Genomic DNA, 14,099 nt, shown 5'->3' with positions numbered 1-14,099 from the left:
TAAGACTTGACTTATCATTTCCCCGTCAAAAAAAAAAAAAAAAAAACAGAAGAGCCAAAGCCATTTTCGTTTCCTGCTCGTTTCCCCCAAACAAACTTCAACTGGAACTTCAGCTTTCGAATTTCTTTTAAAACCAATTATCAAATCATGTCGCTGCCGGCTGACAAACTCATTTATTTTGCTCGCTGCACTCAAAACTGAGACAGACCCACATACATCATACTTGCACTTGGTGTGGATATGGACGTGGATCTGGATGTGGATCTGGCACTGGGAAAACCCCCTATCCCACTAAAAAACCCCCACTCCTTGAATGCAACCTAATTTTGCTTTCGTTTCCACACATCCAACGTATGTACATACAGAAAAAAAGACAGAAAATGTGTGGTTTTTCCTTGAGAAAACTTGGACTGCCCTTTCAGCAGATCCCCAATTTGTGGACCTTAGACCACAATGCCATGGCAAAGACCGAGACCCAGATCCACATCCAAAAAAAAAAGTGTCAAACTGTCGCCGGTGCCTGAAATTGTCATTACTCAATGTCCATTGCCTCGTTTACAGGTTCGGGAATTACATCTGGAGCATGGGGAAAATGGAGGGGAAATGGAGGGGGAAATTTCCAACTAATTTTAATGTGTGACAATTAAATTTGTTGGTTCTTTGGGGCGGAGAACTTTGTTGGTTTGCCTACCAATTAGTTTTTCTCTCGAGGAAGCCACAATAAACTTTGCCAGTGGTTTTTATGCTCTCAACATCACTAAAAATTTTAATTTGCTATTTTAGAGTTAAATAGTCTATTAACGAGAGACCACTTGAATTATTTGAAAATTAAACTTAAATAATTACAATCTTGTAAGAAAAAATTCAATTTGTAAACCACTTATTTCTCCAATGTTTTGTCACTTATATTTACGAGAATAATAAAGTTCGCTAAGTAATTTTCAGTTTTGGCCGAATTATTGGTTTTGACACCAATTATAATTTTCAAAAAATATAAAAAAATAGACACTTGAAACCGCGATTTTTATTGGTCCGTCAGTCACAACTTGTTTTCATGTTTTTCAGCGCTTTCAATTGATTATTTTTTGTAATCCCCACTATTTTATCCATATTCTCGCCAATTCGTTGGCGCTCAAAATACATCAGCATAAATCATTCGCGAATCTCTGGCAAGCGCCACAAAAAAATGGGAAAAAAAGGAGTGGATACCAGAAAAAACACAGAGACATATTAAATTTACAAGTTGATTTTGATTTATGCGCAATGAGCATATGGACAGACACACAAACCGAGATTTGTTGTCTGCAGACGCTAACTTAATTTAACTTACCATGTTGTTGTTGTTGCTTTTGTTGTTATTGTTGTTGTGGTTGTTGTCACCGTGTTGGTTGCCATAACTTTCTGCTGTTTGCTGTTGTTGCTATTCCGTCTCAATTTGCTGCCTGCGCCGCCTGTCGCCGTCAATTAAGCCGGGAAATCTCGCAAACGGTTTGAGTTTTACCCGCCCGCAAGCCAAGGGGGGGAAATCCATTGAAATAACGGTAAGCCCCAATTTATTATGATCTTTAAAAATCGAAATAGTGCTCCACTAATGGTAGTATTACACAAAAATAACATAAGTCATAGCTATTGAAAAATTTATGTTTGGTCATACTGTACATTTTATATTTAAGTTTGGTAACAAAAAAGTATATTCTATAAATACTATACTAGTATATACTAAATTTATAAATACTGCTTTGCGGTTTTAAAATAATCAGCATATCCTAAGTAACCTAAATAATTTACATTCTCTGCTAATGTGTTTGTGTTAGCTTTTGAGCCTTTAAAAGAATTGGTATTGGCGAAAATCTTTCCTGTGAGCCAGATAGCCATGCTTTAATTTATATACTATATTACCACACACAGACTTAATTCACTTAAGCGCCTTTTCATGTCGGCACCTAAAAGCTTTGAATGGGATGCACATCAGCAGAATCAGGAGGGAATCTCGCCGCGTTTTGTGCAGTGGCGGATACAGGGGGGGGGGCGATAGGGGCGATCGCCCCCCCTCAGCTTCTGAAAAAAGGTGCTTCACTGGCGTGAACTTCGGAAACCTGCGTGTTACAGCGTGTCGCCAGTCCTTCCTTGCCCTACTTCTTCCCTTGTCTATCGCTCCTCCTAAGACTAACTAGCCTAGCATTGCTACATACGCATTCCGAAATCAGTATTCACATCGAGAGAGTTATAGAAAAGTTTTTAAAAAGAGGGAAAAGAATAATGGAATTCGCCATTTAGATTAAAATTAATTAATTTATTTGTACAGAGTGTTTTGAATAAAACTGCGTATAATTTTTGATTATTTGCCACCTGCTACTTGCATTGTTTAAAAAAAAATTTTGATCGCCCCCCCCCCAGGCAGATACCTGTATCCGCCCCTGGTTTTGTGGGCGCACAGAAGTTTCTCAGTCCGTCGCCATCAACTTCAAACTGGCAGAGCAAACACAGAGATACGGATACAAATAGTGGCAGACACCCGGTGGTAACTCGAATTAATTAAAACTGAAAATTGCAGTCTCGCTTGGCAGGGAAATGTGCCCTATTAAAAACCTGCAATTAGCAGCGCAAAATCTCTGGGCCTTGTAATTTGATAAGTCCTCGAAACTTGACCTACTTTTTGTGAATACGGATACGCTAATGAAGTCCATCTGAGAGGGAATTTTATTTCACTTATTTTTCGGCCCCACAGCACCAAAAAAAAATAATCAAAAACTTCCCCTTCTTTTGCATCCTGTCGTTTAATTTTACGGCGCTTTCATTTAAGCGCTGGCATTTAATGTGAAATTTATCATTTCACCGCCACGCTTCCCGCCCCTCAGACAAATTGTCGGCCTTGGACAGATTTTTTATGGCACTCACATTTCTCCGAGGCGTAAAATGATATTTTACTTTTTTCAGCTTTTAAAGTTGCTTTTTGGCTGGCGGTTTTTAAATGAGAGTTCCTTCGGCTCATCCATTTTTTGTTAGAGCCACAACTTTTAACCGCAACCTGTCTGCACATCGCTTGCTCGGGGGTGGCAATCAAAAAAGCCGAAAAAAAATGAATTTCAAACAGGAGTTTTCCAGTTGGCCGGGGGGAAAAAAGTTTTCTGTCAAAGGATTTTCCAAAAATAAAATTAATGCAAACGAAATTAGTTGGGGGCAAAGTGAAGATAGTTGGAAGTTCCATTAAGCCGTTATAATATGATTATAAATTTTAAAATTTCTCTAACAATTAATATAAAAACACACGTATTTTAAAAGATTCAAGCTCAATGTCAGTTGGATAGGAAACATAAATATGCATGCTGGCGATTTGCTTGCATTTATACAGCAGTTTCAAAGTAAAGTCCAATTTGCTGTTACAAAACTAAAAATTAAATTTTGCTATGTTTATTAATTTTTACCAAAAAACTTATATGTATTTCTAATCTTGAAAAATGACGAAAGTCATATTGAGCATTAACTGCGTAAAACTAATAAGCAACCCAATTTAAGACTGTCCTAAATTAAATCGGAATGTTTTTTTATCTGTCTCTACAATTTTACTATTCGGAATATTCATAAGTTTATTAGAAAATTTTAAATCAATTAAGCTCTACATTATTTTTTGGGCTAAAGATGACTATTTTTTAAATCAGGCGCCAAATAAGAAATGTCTTAGCTCGTAATATCTTTCGGCGTTGCCAGAAAACAGAAAACACAAAACTAAAACCTTTGAAAGTTCCTGACAAAAACATAAGCTGTATATAGGAATTCATTGTGTTTGGTTTTTAGGAAAATATTCAAAAAAAGGTTCTCTTCGTTTTTCTTAAATTAACAAGTATTTATAAGACTTAAAGATAAAATGCTTAGAAAACGAAACCAAGCCGAGTATCCAACCAAAGTGATGCCAGCACGGCAAACAATGGATTTTTTAGTGGTTTTCGAATCACTGAAGGTGGTAACACTGGCAAAAGGGACACCGCGCGGAGTCGGTTTTTTTTTTCGAGGCGATGAGGTCGGTGCGCGCACGATTGTATCGAAATTTTGTATAAATCGCGCCTAACCAATAGTAAAATCAACTAAAAATTAAGTTTAAGGCGAATTAAATTGAGTAAAAGGCGGAGGAAAAACCAAATCCCATTCGTTTAATACAGAAAAGCACAACAAATGAGAATTTAAAAAACTGCAGCTGCAAGTCCCGATGCCTGGCGAAGGCTAGAGCGAGACAACGCTACCTACCCGAGTGTGTGTGCAATTTGTTGATAGTATTTTGCTGTTGTTGTAAAAATGCTCAGCTTGCAGGCGTGCAGCAACAACAAAAAAAACTGAAACAACAACAAAATCGACGAACGCCGGCAAAACAAAAACGCGTAAACGGTGAATTTGATTGATGCGAAAAGCACAAAATAGGAAAACCGAAAGCAATATTCGTTAAAGAATACACAACAAAAGTGGAGTGAGCAAAAGTCGCGCGATTGTGTGTCTGTGCGTCGCGTAACCACGCGTGTGTATGTGTGTGGAAGCAAAGGATAGAAATAGGAGGCGAAATCGGAGCTTGGCGGAAACCAAACGCCAAAATGTTGTAAACAAATAAGCGAAAAAACCTGAGCCATTCAAATTACCTTCGATCGTAAACGACGGTTTCCACGTTAATCAGCAAAAAAATCGAACTGAAAATGGCCAGCAAAGTAAACAAAAACAGCAGGACGATTTGGAAATGGCTAGTCGGCAGTTATCTGATACTGCAGTTGATTGAAAGCAGTTTGGCAAGTCAAGGTAAGAGAAATAAGTTAAATTCTAAAGTGTATTGCCAGTTATCCAAAAGTCTCGGGTTTCTGGCAAAAAATATGAAAAAATTCAAATTGCAGCCTGAGTAATTCGTTTTTTTTTTTTTTTTTTTCCTGTAGTAAAATTGATTTATTAGTTTTTATTGTTTTGATTCTTCTGAATAAATGCTTATATCTGATTTATACAGGCTGATTAGCTGATAAACAATCTTATTTGAACAACACAAAGTACTTATTGTTAATAAAGGCAATAAAGATTACAAACTTGCGTCAAGCCAAATTCTGTTTTATCCTATCAAAATCATGAAGCCGAATAGGAAAAAAATTAAAAATGTAAATCATAACATATTCGAAGTACTCTAAAATGGATTATTTAATAAAATTTGCGTTGAAACCAACTTTTTCCATATAAAGCACATACTGCATAAATCGGCACGAAGGTAAATTTCTTAAATATGTATCTATTTGAAGAACGAACTTTGTAGGAAACCATAAATTTTAAGGAGTAATACTGATAGTTCGGTTTTGGCGACTGGATGTCTGGTTGACGTGCTAGAAAGCAGGTATAGGTGTCCAAAAACCCCTCGTTTTCGAAGGGTGATGTCAACGCATGCTGATAAGCAGTCATATTTCGCACCTCTCACTTTTTTTTTGCACTCGCAAAGTTGATGTACATTCGAGAAACCCTTTCCTGGCCGAACCACATGAGCCAATCACCCGGGGTAATTCACAGTAATTGCGCTCCATCATATCGCCTGCAGATAAGAACTCAAAGTAAGAAGGTTGCAAAACGGTTATCTGCACCGATAGTGCCTCGAATTTCGAACATTAGTAATGAGCTTCGCTTGAAACCAGATAAACCAAACACTGCACAACAAGAATTCGAAACTGGCAAACTCGTTCTCCAAATAAACGCTTACCATGTTTACAAGTACATAAGCCAAAACAAACACCAAACAAGGCCTTCTTTTCTTGTGAAAAAAATCAGGAATCGTTGAAATAGGTTCAGACAAAATGGTAGCCGTACGAGTCATTATCATTAGTTCAAACCCAGGAAACAAGTGATCCCGAAGGATCAGGTAAAGCAGGTAGATGCGGTTCAGCCCAAATTCAATTAGGATTTAAGATCGTCCACAGTTTCAGGTCAAAACTAAGGTTCCTAACAAAGATTAAAGAAGATTGGTAGGCAGCTGCACAATGCTACAATTGATTGATTCGGTTTCAAACTAAGCCTGGGGTGGTTTAAAGGCTTATCATATTTCAATTTTCGGTTCGACAAAATAAACAATCGCAGGAAATGAGGGAGGGATAATGGAAATCCCACTAAAAGCGCAAATAATGCAAACAAATTAAAAGTCCTGCGCTGAATCTCGCTTTTTTCTCCCTGCGAACCGAGAAAAGCACCCCTAAAAGTGAAAATTGTCCTGAAAAGGGGAGCCGCCTTATCAGCTGGTAAATATATCAATGCCAACTCCAAAGGAAAGACCCCAAAAAGTCTGCTCGTAAAAAATTTCGAGCATGTCATATGCAAATGGAACAAAAAATCTTTCAAGAAATTTTTAGGTCACGGCATGTCATAAGTCGCAGGACTTTGCGACAGATTTAATTAAAAAAGGCAGTTACTTACATAACTACAAGCTTTATGTGGTGGGCGGTAATTAAAAATACTACATGGGTGTAACCAGCTGACAGAAAAATGGTGACAACAATGGCTCGTGATGAATGCTCGACCACTTAGTTACCTGCTTAATTGTGATTTAATAAATGGTAATGGCTAACCAAAATAAATCAATAATAATAACATGAAAAGCGTTTGATTTATCGCAAATTATGTGACTTGTGATAGCTAATATGAGAGCAATAATTAATGATATTGCAATCCCAACGAACAATTTATATAATATTCCTTTTTTAATATATCCCAAGGACCCTCTAAGTACCGTGTAAAAAAACATCACGTGCGACGTCCTGTTCTCATTTTTGTTTTTATTTCCTAGCTCTCTTTGTTTTCACTTTTCTGGTCATATATTTCTTCGCTTTTGCCCTGGGAACCGTGGCAATTGTTTAGTATCCTGGGCGAGTCGCATTTACCCTGGTTTTCCTTGGCTTTTCCCCGTGGCCAGAAGCATATTTAGCCGCATTACGTGATACAATATATGAGTGACACGTTATTCTAATTTCGCACCCCTTTTCACGTTCCTGGCCACATTTTTTCCGTTTTCCTGCGAGGGTGCGCTTGTCAAAATAAACATTTCCATATGGCGGCCATAGCCCGCGGGCGATGTGTCGCAATGTGACAAACAAAGAGAGGGAAAAATGTAAAAAGAAAGAAACCATCGAGGAGAGAGTGTTTAGGGGTTTCGAATGAGGTCACTTCTTCTTCTCCGTTGAATGCAGTCTAATTACGGACCGATGCAAAGTATCTCAATTATGTTTAAAACTCAAGCGTCACTCAGAAGTGTTGACAAAGCGGCGGATATTGTTCGTCTTTCGAGGCTCTGGGTTCTGAGGGTATATGTACTATATTTACATGACTAAGAATCCCTTGAAGGACTTGGAAACATCTCACTTCTGTGCCACTTATCGATGGTCGATGCAAGGTGTCTTGGGTTTCTTTTTAAAAAAAACGTGCATTGTTTACTGTTTTTCTCTTCGCAAACAATGGCAACTTTTGTCCCTGCAAGTTGCAGAAATAAAGTTTTGCCAGTGGATGTGCGGTTAAACAAAAGTTGGGCTTGTCACTTAATTAAAAAATATTGTGTTGTTTTCGTTCTTACAAGCAACAAAACAGAGACAACGTGTAGATGTGGCATATATATTGGGAAACTCCTGATGCGGGAATTTTTATGGAAAAACAGCATGAGGAACTTGCATTCGACACCAAAAAATACACTCAGCAAACATAAATAAAATCAGCAACATTGGTTTACAGAGAAAAAAAATATAAACACAAACATACACGTAACGCCAATCATTATCACGGTATAAAATTGAATAAGTAAATATATATAAATATAGAAAATAATAGAAAAAAGAAATATTTATCTTTCTTATCATTACAACAAGTATGTAATTTGTGTTAATATACCTTTACTAAAATGCACTCAAAAATGTGTTATTACTTAAGATATGTATTTAATATGGCAGACTTTATTAATCATAACTCGAAATAAATGTTCTCTGTGCGAGGTTGATGCTGCGTTGGCAGAATGCAATTTCGTTTGCAGCTTCGAACTAAAATCCTCTCTCCCTCCACCAATTCGACATGACAACATGAATAATTCACTTGAACCCGCCACAAAAACAAAAACAAGAAAGGAAGCTAGCTTCGGCAAGCCGAAGCTTATATACCCTTGCAGATCTCAAATATGTCGAACAAAATGCATAAGGCCTAACAACATCGAAGCTATGACGATTTTTCTATTCATTTTCCATATTTTCGACTATATGGGAGCTATATGATATAAATGTCCGATTTTGATCAAATTTAATTCGTAATTCAAGAATCGTAACAAAACTCTATATTCCAAAAACCATACTTGCCTGATGAAAAACAACGATGTTATAATTTTATTTCCGTTATTTCAATATAGATTTTCCGATCTTTCCTATGGCAGCTATAAGATATAGTTGTCCGATTTTTATGAAACTTTTTTCTCAATATAAACGTTGTTAAAAAACTTTATATTCAAAAAATCATGCTTGTGGGATAAAAAACAACGATGTTATCAATTTATTTCCTTTAATTCTATATACAATTTTCGATCTCTCCTATGGCAGCTATATGATAGAGTTATCCGATTTTGATCAAATTTAATCCGAAATTCAATAACAGTTAGAAAACGCCATCTTGAAGAATTTAAGTCGATCTGATCAAAAACAACGGCGTGAGAATTTTTTATTTCATTCTCTCGTATGGGAGCTATCCGATATAGTCGGCCGATCCGGCCCGTTCCGACATATATACTGCGTGCAATAGCTACACAACTTTTGGGAAAGTTTCAGCAAGATAGCTTTAAAACTGAGAGACTAGTTTACATAGAAACAGACAGACGGACAGACGGACAGACGGACAGACGGACCGACGGACCGACGGACAGACGGACAGACGGACAGACGTACATACATATTTCGATTCAGATGGTGATGCTGATCAAGAATATATATACTTTATGGGGTCTGAGGTGTCTCCTTCACTGCGTTGCAAACTTCTGACTGAAATTATAATACCCTTTTGCTCTGCAAGGGTATAACAAGAAATGCAACAACCCGAAAAAGGCCGAAAAGTTCAATGCACGCAACCGCAAAAATCCAGATTTTGACCAACTAAAAAAAAGAGGGAAAGAATCAGGAAGCAAGAGTCGATCTTCAGGGCAATACAGAAAACTGTTTTGGCCATGAAAGCATCTTGGCAACAATGTAGCTCCTTTTGCATTTAGCATACTGTACTTTCTGTGGGGGCGTTCTCCTAAAGATTAGGGCCAATTTGCATAGTAGGTGCGTGGGTGATCCGTAGGTGGCCTAAAGAATTGCAGTGAAGGACATGACTGGAGATGCCAGTGAAGAAATATGTAGTTCCAGCCCACTTCAGAAAAGACGATCTTGCCGTACTTAACTTGTTCAGCTGAGAGCTGAGTGGCTTAAAGTGCCGTTAAAACAAGCCTGCCTGGCTCGCAAATCTCACACCTCCTTCGACATGGGAGCTCCTCCATTTCCCCATTTACAATTTAGCATTCCCCGAGTCCACACACCAACCACCGGGGCTATGAAATATCAGAAATTATCTGCCTCCACGCCTCGAATCGCACTTAATCACCTCGTGTGCAGATGGCAAAGGAGTGAAACGACCGAAACGGAAGTCGGCAACAGTTTTTTAAATGCAGTCATTTAGCCAAAGTGCCAAAGTGCTGGCCGGCTGACTAAACCGACAGACTGAACCAACTGACTGAAGCGGCTCTCTAGGCTGCAAGATCTGTGATATGGCCACGCCCTGCCTAAAAGAACTCAATTCTACCAGATGATTTCCTCTCCTCACTCGCGGGGAAAACTGGCTTCGGTAATTATTTTGTGGCCAGTGGAGCGAGCGATAAGACAAGCTGCAAAAGTAAACAAAGTTTTTGCATTGTTTTTTTTCTTGTTTTTGTTTCCTACAGCAAGAGCACTCTGCATCTTCGCCTCGTCGGGTTCTTTTTGCATTTTCTGGTTTCAGGTTTCGCGTGCCCATGGGCTACATTAATTGAAAAAGTCGCTCGCTTTGGTTGGCAAGCAAATGAAGTTGGTCTTGGCTTTGGAACTTACTCTACTGCTCCCCATTCCCCCCTGGTTTACTTAACCTCCAATCTCTCCCGCTCCTCGAGCTTAACCCCTTTGGACTTATCGGTCAACAAAATGCAGTCGCTGGTCGGCGATAAACTGTGGCCATGGGGTTGCCTCAAAGTAGATCGATCGCTTGATTGGCGACGGAAAAGCGGCTGCCCCATCTCCACTCCCCTTTTCCCGCCTTTTGTCTGCCCGCTTTTCACTTGGAAAAATAAGTTTACTGGGTTTTTCTTACCTTAAAAGTTTTCTTTTCTGGTTGTTCAAAGTTTAAGTTACTTAAGTTTAAGATAGGTACTTTCATTTAACTATTTGCATGTATTTAAAAACGGATATTAAACCTTTGTATTAGTCAATAGAATTTGAACACTATCATTGAGTTAAAAAGACACGCTTTGTCACCTTAGATAAATTTAAAACTTGTATTTATTAATCTTAAAATTGAAAGATTTCATACGGACCATTTTCAAACTGATTTCCTCTGTGCAATTATCTGTGCAGCTAATCTATTGGCTGCAATTGCCGCGGAAAAATAGAACATGAAGAACGAGCAGCTACAATGGCGACGACAATGTCTGGACGAGATCGTTAAAGAGCTGAGAAGCGAAGCGAAGGGAAGAGGAAGTCGGCGGGCGCAGCTAAAAGTAATTTGTTACAACAGCCACAAGACCAAGTCACCGGCTCCGTTTTGTTCCGATCCAATGCTATGCCATCCAATCGGATTCGAATCGATCCGATCCGATCCGATCCAAGCGCCAAGACCCTCGACTCTCGACTACGAGCGAATGAGCAGCCGTTGCTATTATTTTATTATTATCTACAAAATGCACGTACTTTATACCACTTACGAGTCAGTCGGCAGTCTGCAGCCACGGTAGTCGACGCCGTTGTCAAAGTCGTGTGGTTGCTGCAGTTTCGACTTTGGTGGGGGAGAGTGGCACAGTGGGTTTCCTTTCAGAACTGGAGATTTCTGCTATCCACTTGCGGTGATTTTTCCTTAACAACATATTGACATATTTAATGGTGTCAGTTGTTTGCTTCATGAGTTCACAGTTTCCCAGTTTATTCGCCACTCAAGTTATTTTTATAGAAACATTGGATAATTGCGGCTACTTAATGGAAAAATTTTATATTTGATTGTCTTTGGGTATTTTTGTTTGATTTATTTTCACACTTAACAGAGAAACTAAAGAAAAAATGTATTATTTGATTTGTGTTAGGGGATTCTGTTAAATTTGTTTTTATATTCAGTAGGCAAATCAGAAAGGCATGGTTTGTGTGTTTAGCAAAAAAAAATTAAATAAGTATGTACATACTTACAAATATTTCTTTTGTTAGTTTTGGTTTCCAACAAACAGTCCTTGACCAAATAATATGCTTTAGACAAGTTGATCTGCAAAATATAAATATAAATTATTGTGTAAAGACAGTTTATGGTAACCTATCATATTTCCTTGCAAATTAATAAAATATTTCTGTTTCTGCTCCACTGTCGTGGTTTTAAGCCACAAGCAGCTTTTGCCTCTGCTCTCGCCAGCTGTGCGAGATCTTATCTGAAGCGTTGTCCGCGTTCGCGCAACTTAAGTAGGTACTAAGTGCAGCATATATCATAGATGCCCAAGACCAAGCCTCCTAAGCCCTAACCTATTCCCTGGCCCCTCGAGTCCCTCCGCTCTGCATTCCCAACCAGATGTTGAACCCAAGACCGGACTTTTTGTTCTTTGAACCGATGGCAAACGCTGGATTAGATGTAGTGTGCTTGCGGCTTATGACGTGCCATGTCCATGTGTGGACTCGCCTGATTAATGGCAATTATCCGCCGCACATTTTCCATTTCCACATTCTGCTCGGCCGTTGAATTGAGCTGTCAATGGAGTCGAATGGCGCGGAGGGGGTACCTACATTTGCCATAAAATCCTGTGAAATGCAACCAAGCAGCGATGATTTCAGCGCTTTGGCCATTAGGTAAGCGACTTTATGTAGGAACACTTGACAAGCGAGTGGAGCCTAATACCCAAAGACCAAAAACAAAAACACCAACTGCTGCTGCGGATAGTTGTTATCCGGGGCTTTTAAGATTTAGACTTCAAAAGTGGCAAACACTTGACTCGCGAAAGTTGTGGCAGGAAGTCATGTTTTGCAGACACTGTTTTCTCTGCGGTTCTCCAAATTTAGGTCTAGTTTTACCGAGTGCGAAAATATCCTTGAGTTGCGCTGAAGCCATTGTCTGTGCCTGGCTTTTGTTCCCTCGACTCGCAGACAATGGTTGATGCAAATATGCAAATCTTGTAATGAGATGGTAAAATACAAGTTTTCTCTGTCTCTTGCTTTTGCGTTCCTTTCAATCCATGGAATCTGTTCACTGCATACAGTACTGGGTATCACTGAAAGTATTTATATTATTATTATTCAAAACATATATAAAAATATTAATATATTTACAAGTTAGTTACATAGGAATACCATGCTTATTAACAAATCTATTGAGTAAATATAACCTAAGTAAAGTAATAAAAGTTCTAAGTGTTATTTATTCTACAAACCAAATATGTATTTAACCAAAAAATAGATGCAAAGATGATAATATATTGTTTCACTGCATGGTTTGCACTTGCACTTAGTGGTCCAATCACTTTAACAGCCATCACAAATGCAGTTGCTAACACTTTGACCGCAACTGTACTTCCACATAGCTGCTGGCAATGACACAAATTGCTTTTGTCTGCTCACAATTTGCATTTGCCAGAGTGGCGCAGTTCCAGTGAGGATGAGGTTGGGCCACCTACACCTACTCCTAATTGAATGTCGAGCATAAAATTATGTCAGCTGACAGGAGGAGGAGGAGGAGGAATCTACTCTTCATTGCTCTTCACTGCTCTCTACAACGATATGATGGAGATAATGACGATAATGTTGACGATAGTTATGGGGCGCTGTATGTGGGCGTTCGGATCACTTTACAACTAGAAAATTAGAAAACTGACAAAGAGAGCATTTATCTAATTAAGTTGTCTGAGGGTAGGCACCCTGATTGCTGAGTGCTTCCATAAAGTTCTTGGAACCTAACCCACTCAAGCGTGCATAGTGTGGCTTCTAAGCCGATTTTACTTTCGTCCGACAAATGAGCTTTTGTGTTGCCTGCGACACTTGGCTGATGTTTATAAATTTCACACTATCCGGGTTCGTGGGATGTTGGCGCCAGGTAACGTTAAAAAAATTGCAGAGATCCAAACTTTTTCGCCGAACTGACAGGCGTGAAATTGCCGGGAGAAATGGGGAAAAGGCGGTAGAAAGAGGACCCGCACTTGAACTTTTGTGCCGAGTGTTTGACATGACAACATGGCAAAGTAGATAAATGCAAGGCGGTTTGGGTGGAAGAAGCTGGAGTACTGACTCAACCATGGAGGAAAACGAGGTAGGGAGTCAGGAAGGGAACTGCGGAGCCCGCGGGACAAATGGGCAAGCCAAGAGACGGAAGTCACGTAGACGGGAATAGAGAGAGGGAAGTGGCCACTGGATGGAAAGCATGTGGAGCTGCCAAAACGTGATTGATGAGACGAGATCTGAAAGAGAATAACCAGACGAACGAATCGAAAAAGTGTTGGGGGTTTCCATCGAAACGATTTCTTAATACTTCGTGTAATGGGAAAATAGGAACTCTTAACTCAGATATAAACTTCTTATAAAGATTACAATTCTTTAAAATTCATAGAACATGGCTTTAATCAATGTAAATATTCTAAAGTAGAAATTTATTTCCCTAAATAGTCACATTCATTGAAGAAAAAGTCGAATAATATTCAAACTAATATTTGCCAGGCCCACATATTCATATTCTCCCACATGTAAGCCTACAAATATTTTTCTTTATTTATTCTGTTAGCAGAGCAACCGCACAACATCGAATGCATTTAATTATGCTCTTGGGGGAACGTTCAACGTCAATCAGCAGGGCTCTGTTTATTTTTCATGCAAACACCGTCGTTGTCACAG

General features: G+C 38.9%; 1 protein-coding gene across 3 annotated transcripts in view; it reads left to right on the top strand.

The window, feature by feature from the left end:
* The first annotated feature begins 3,991 nt into the window (after nt 1-3,991).
* The window catches only part of LOC108096662 (neogenin), a 41,325-nt gene continuing 31,217 nt past the window's right edge, over nt 3,992-14,099 (top strand). For all 3 annotated transcript variants that reach the window (XM_017198435.2, XM_017198434.2, XM_017198433.2), the window contains exon 1: nt 3,992-4,779. In XM_017198435.2, coding sequence (XP_017053924.1) covers nt 4,680-4,779 — 100 coding nt within the window. In that variant the 5' untranslated portion in view covers nt 3,992-4,679. The remainder of the gene's footprint in view (nt 4,780-14,099) is intronic.

This window comes from Drosophila ficusphila, unplaced genomic scaffold (genome assembly GCF_018152265.1).
Source record: "Drosophila ficusphila isolate 14025-0441.05 unplaced genomic scaffold, ASM1815226v1 contig_414, whole genome shotgun sequence".
In the NCBI taxonomy this organism is placed as follows: Eukaryota; Metazoa; Arthropoda; class Insecta; order Diptera; family Drosophilidae; genus Drosophila; species Drosophila ficusphila.
Note: the sequence above shows the minus strand (reverse complement) of the source record. Positions and strands in the feature narration are given on the sequence as shown.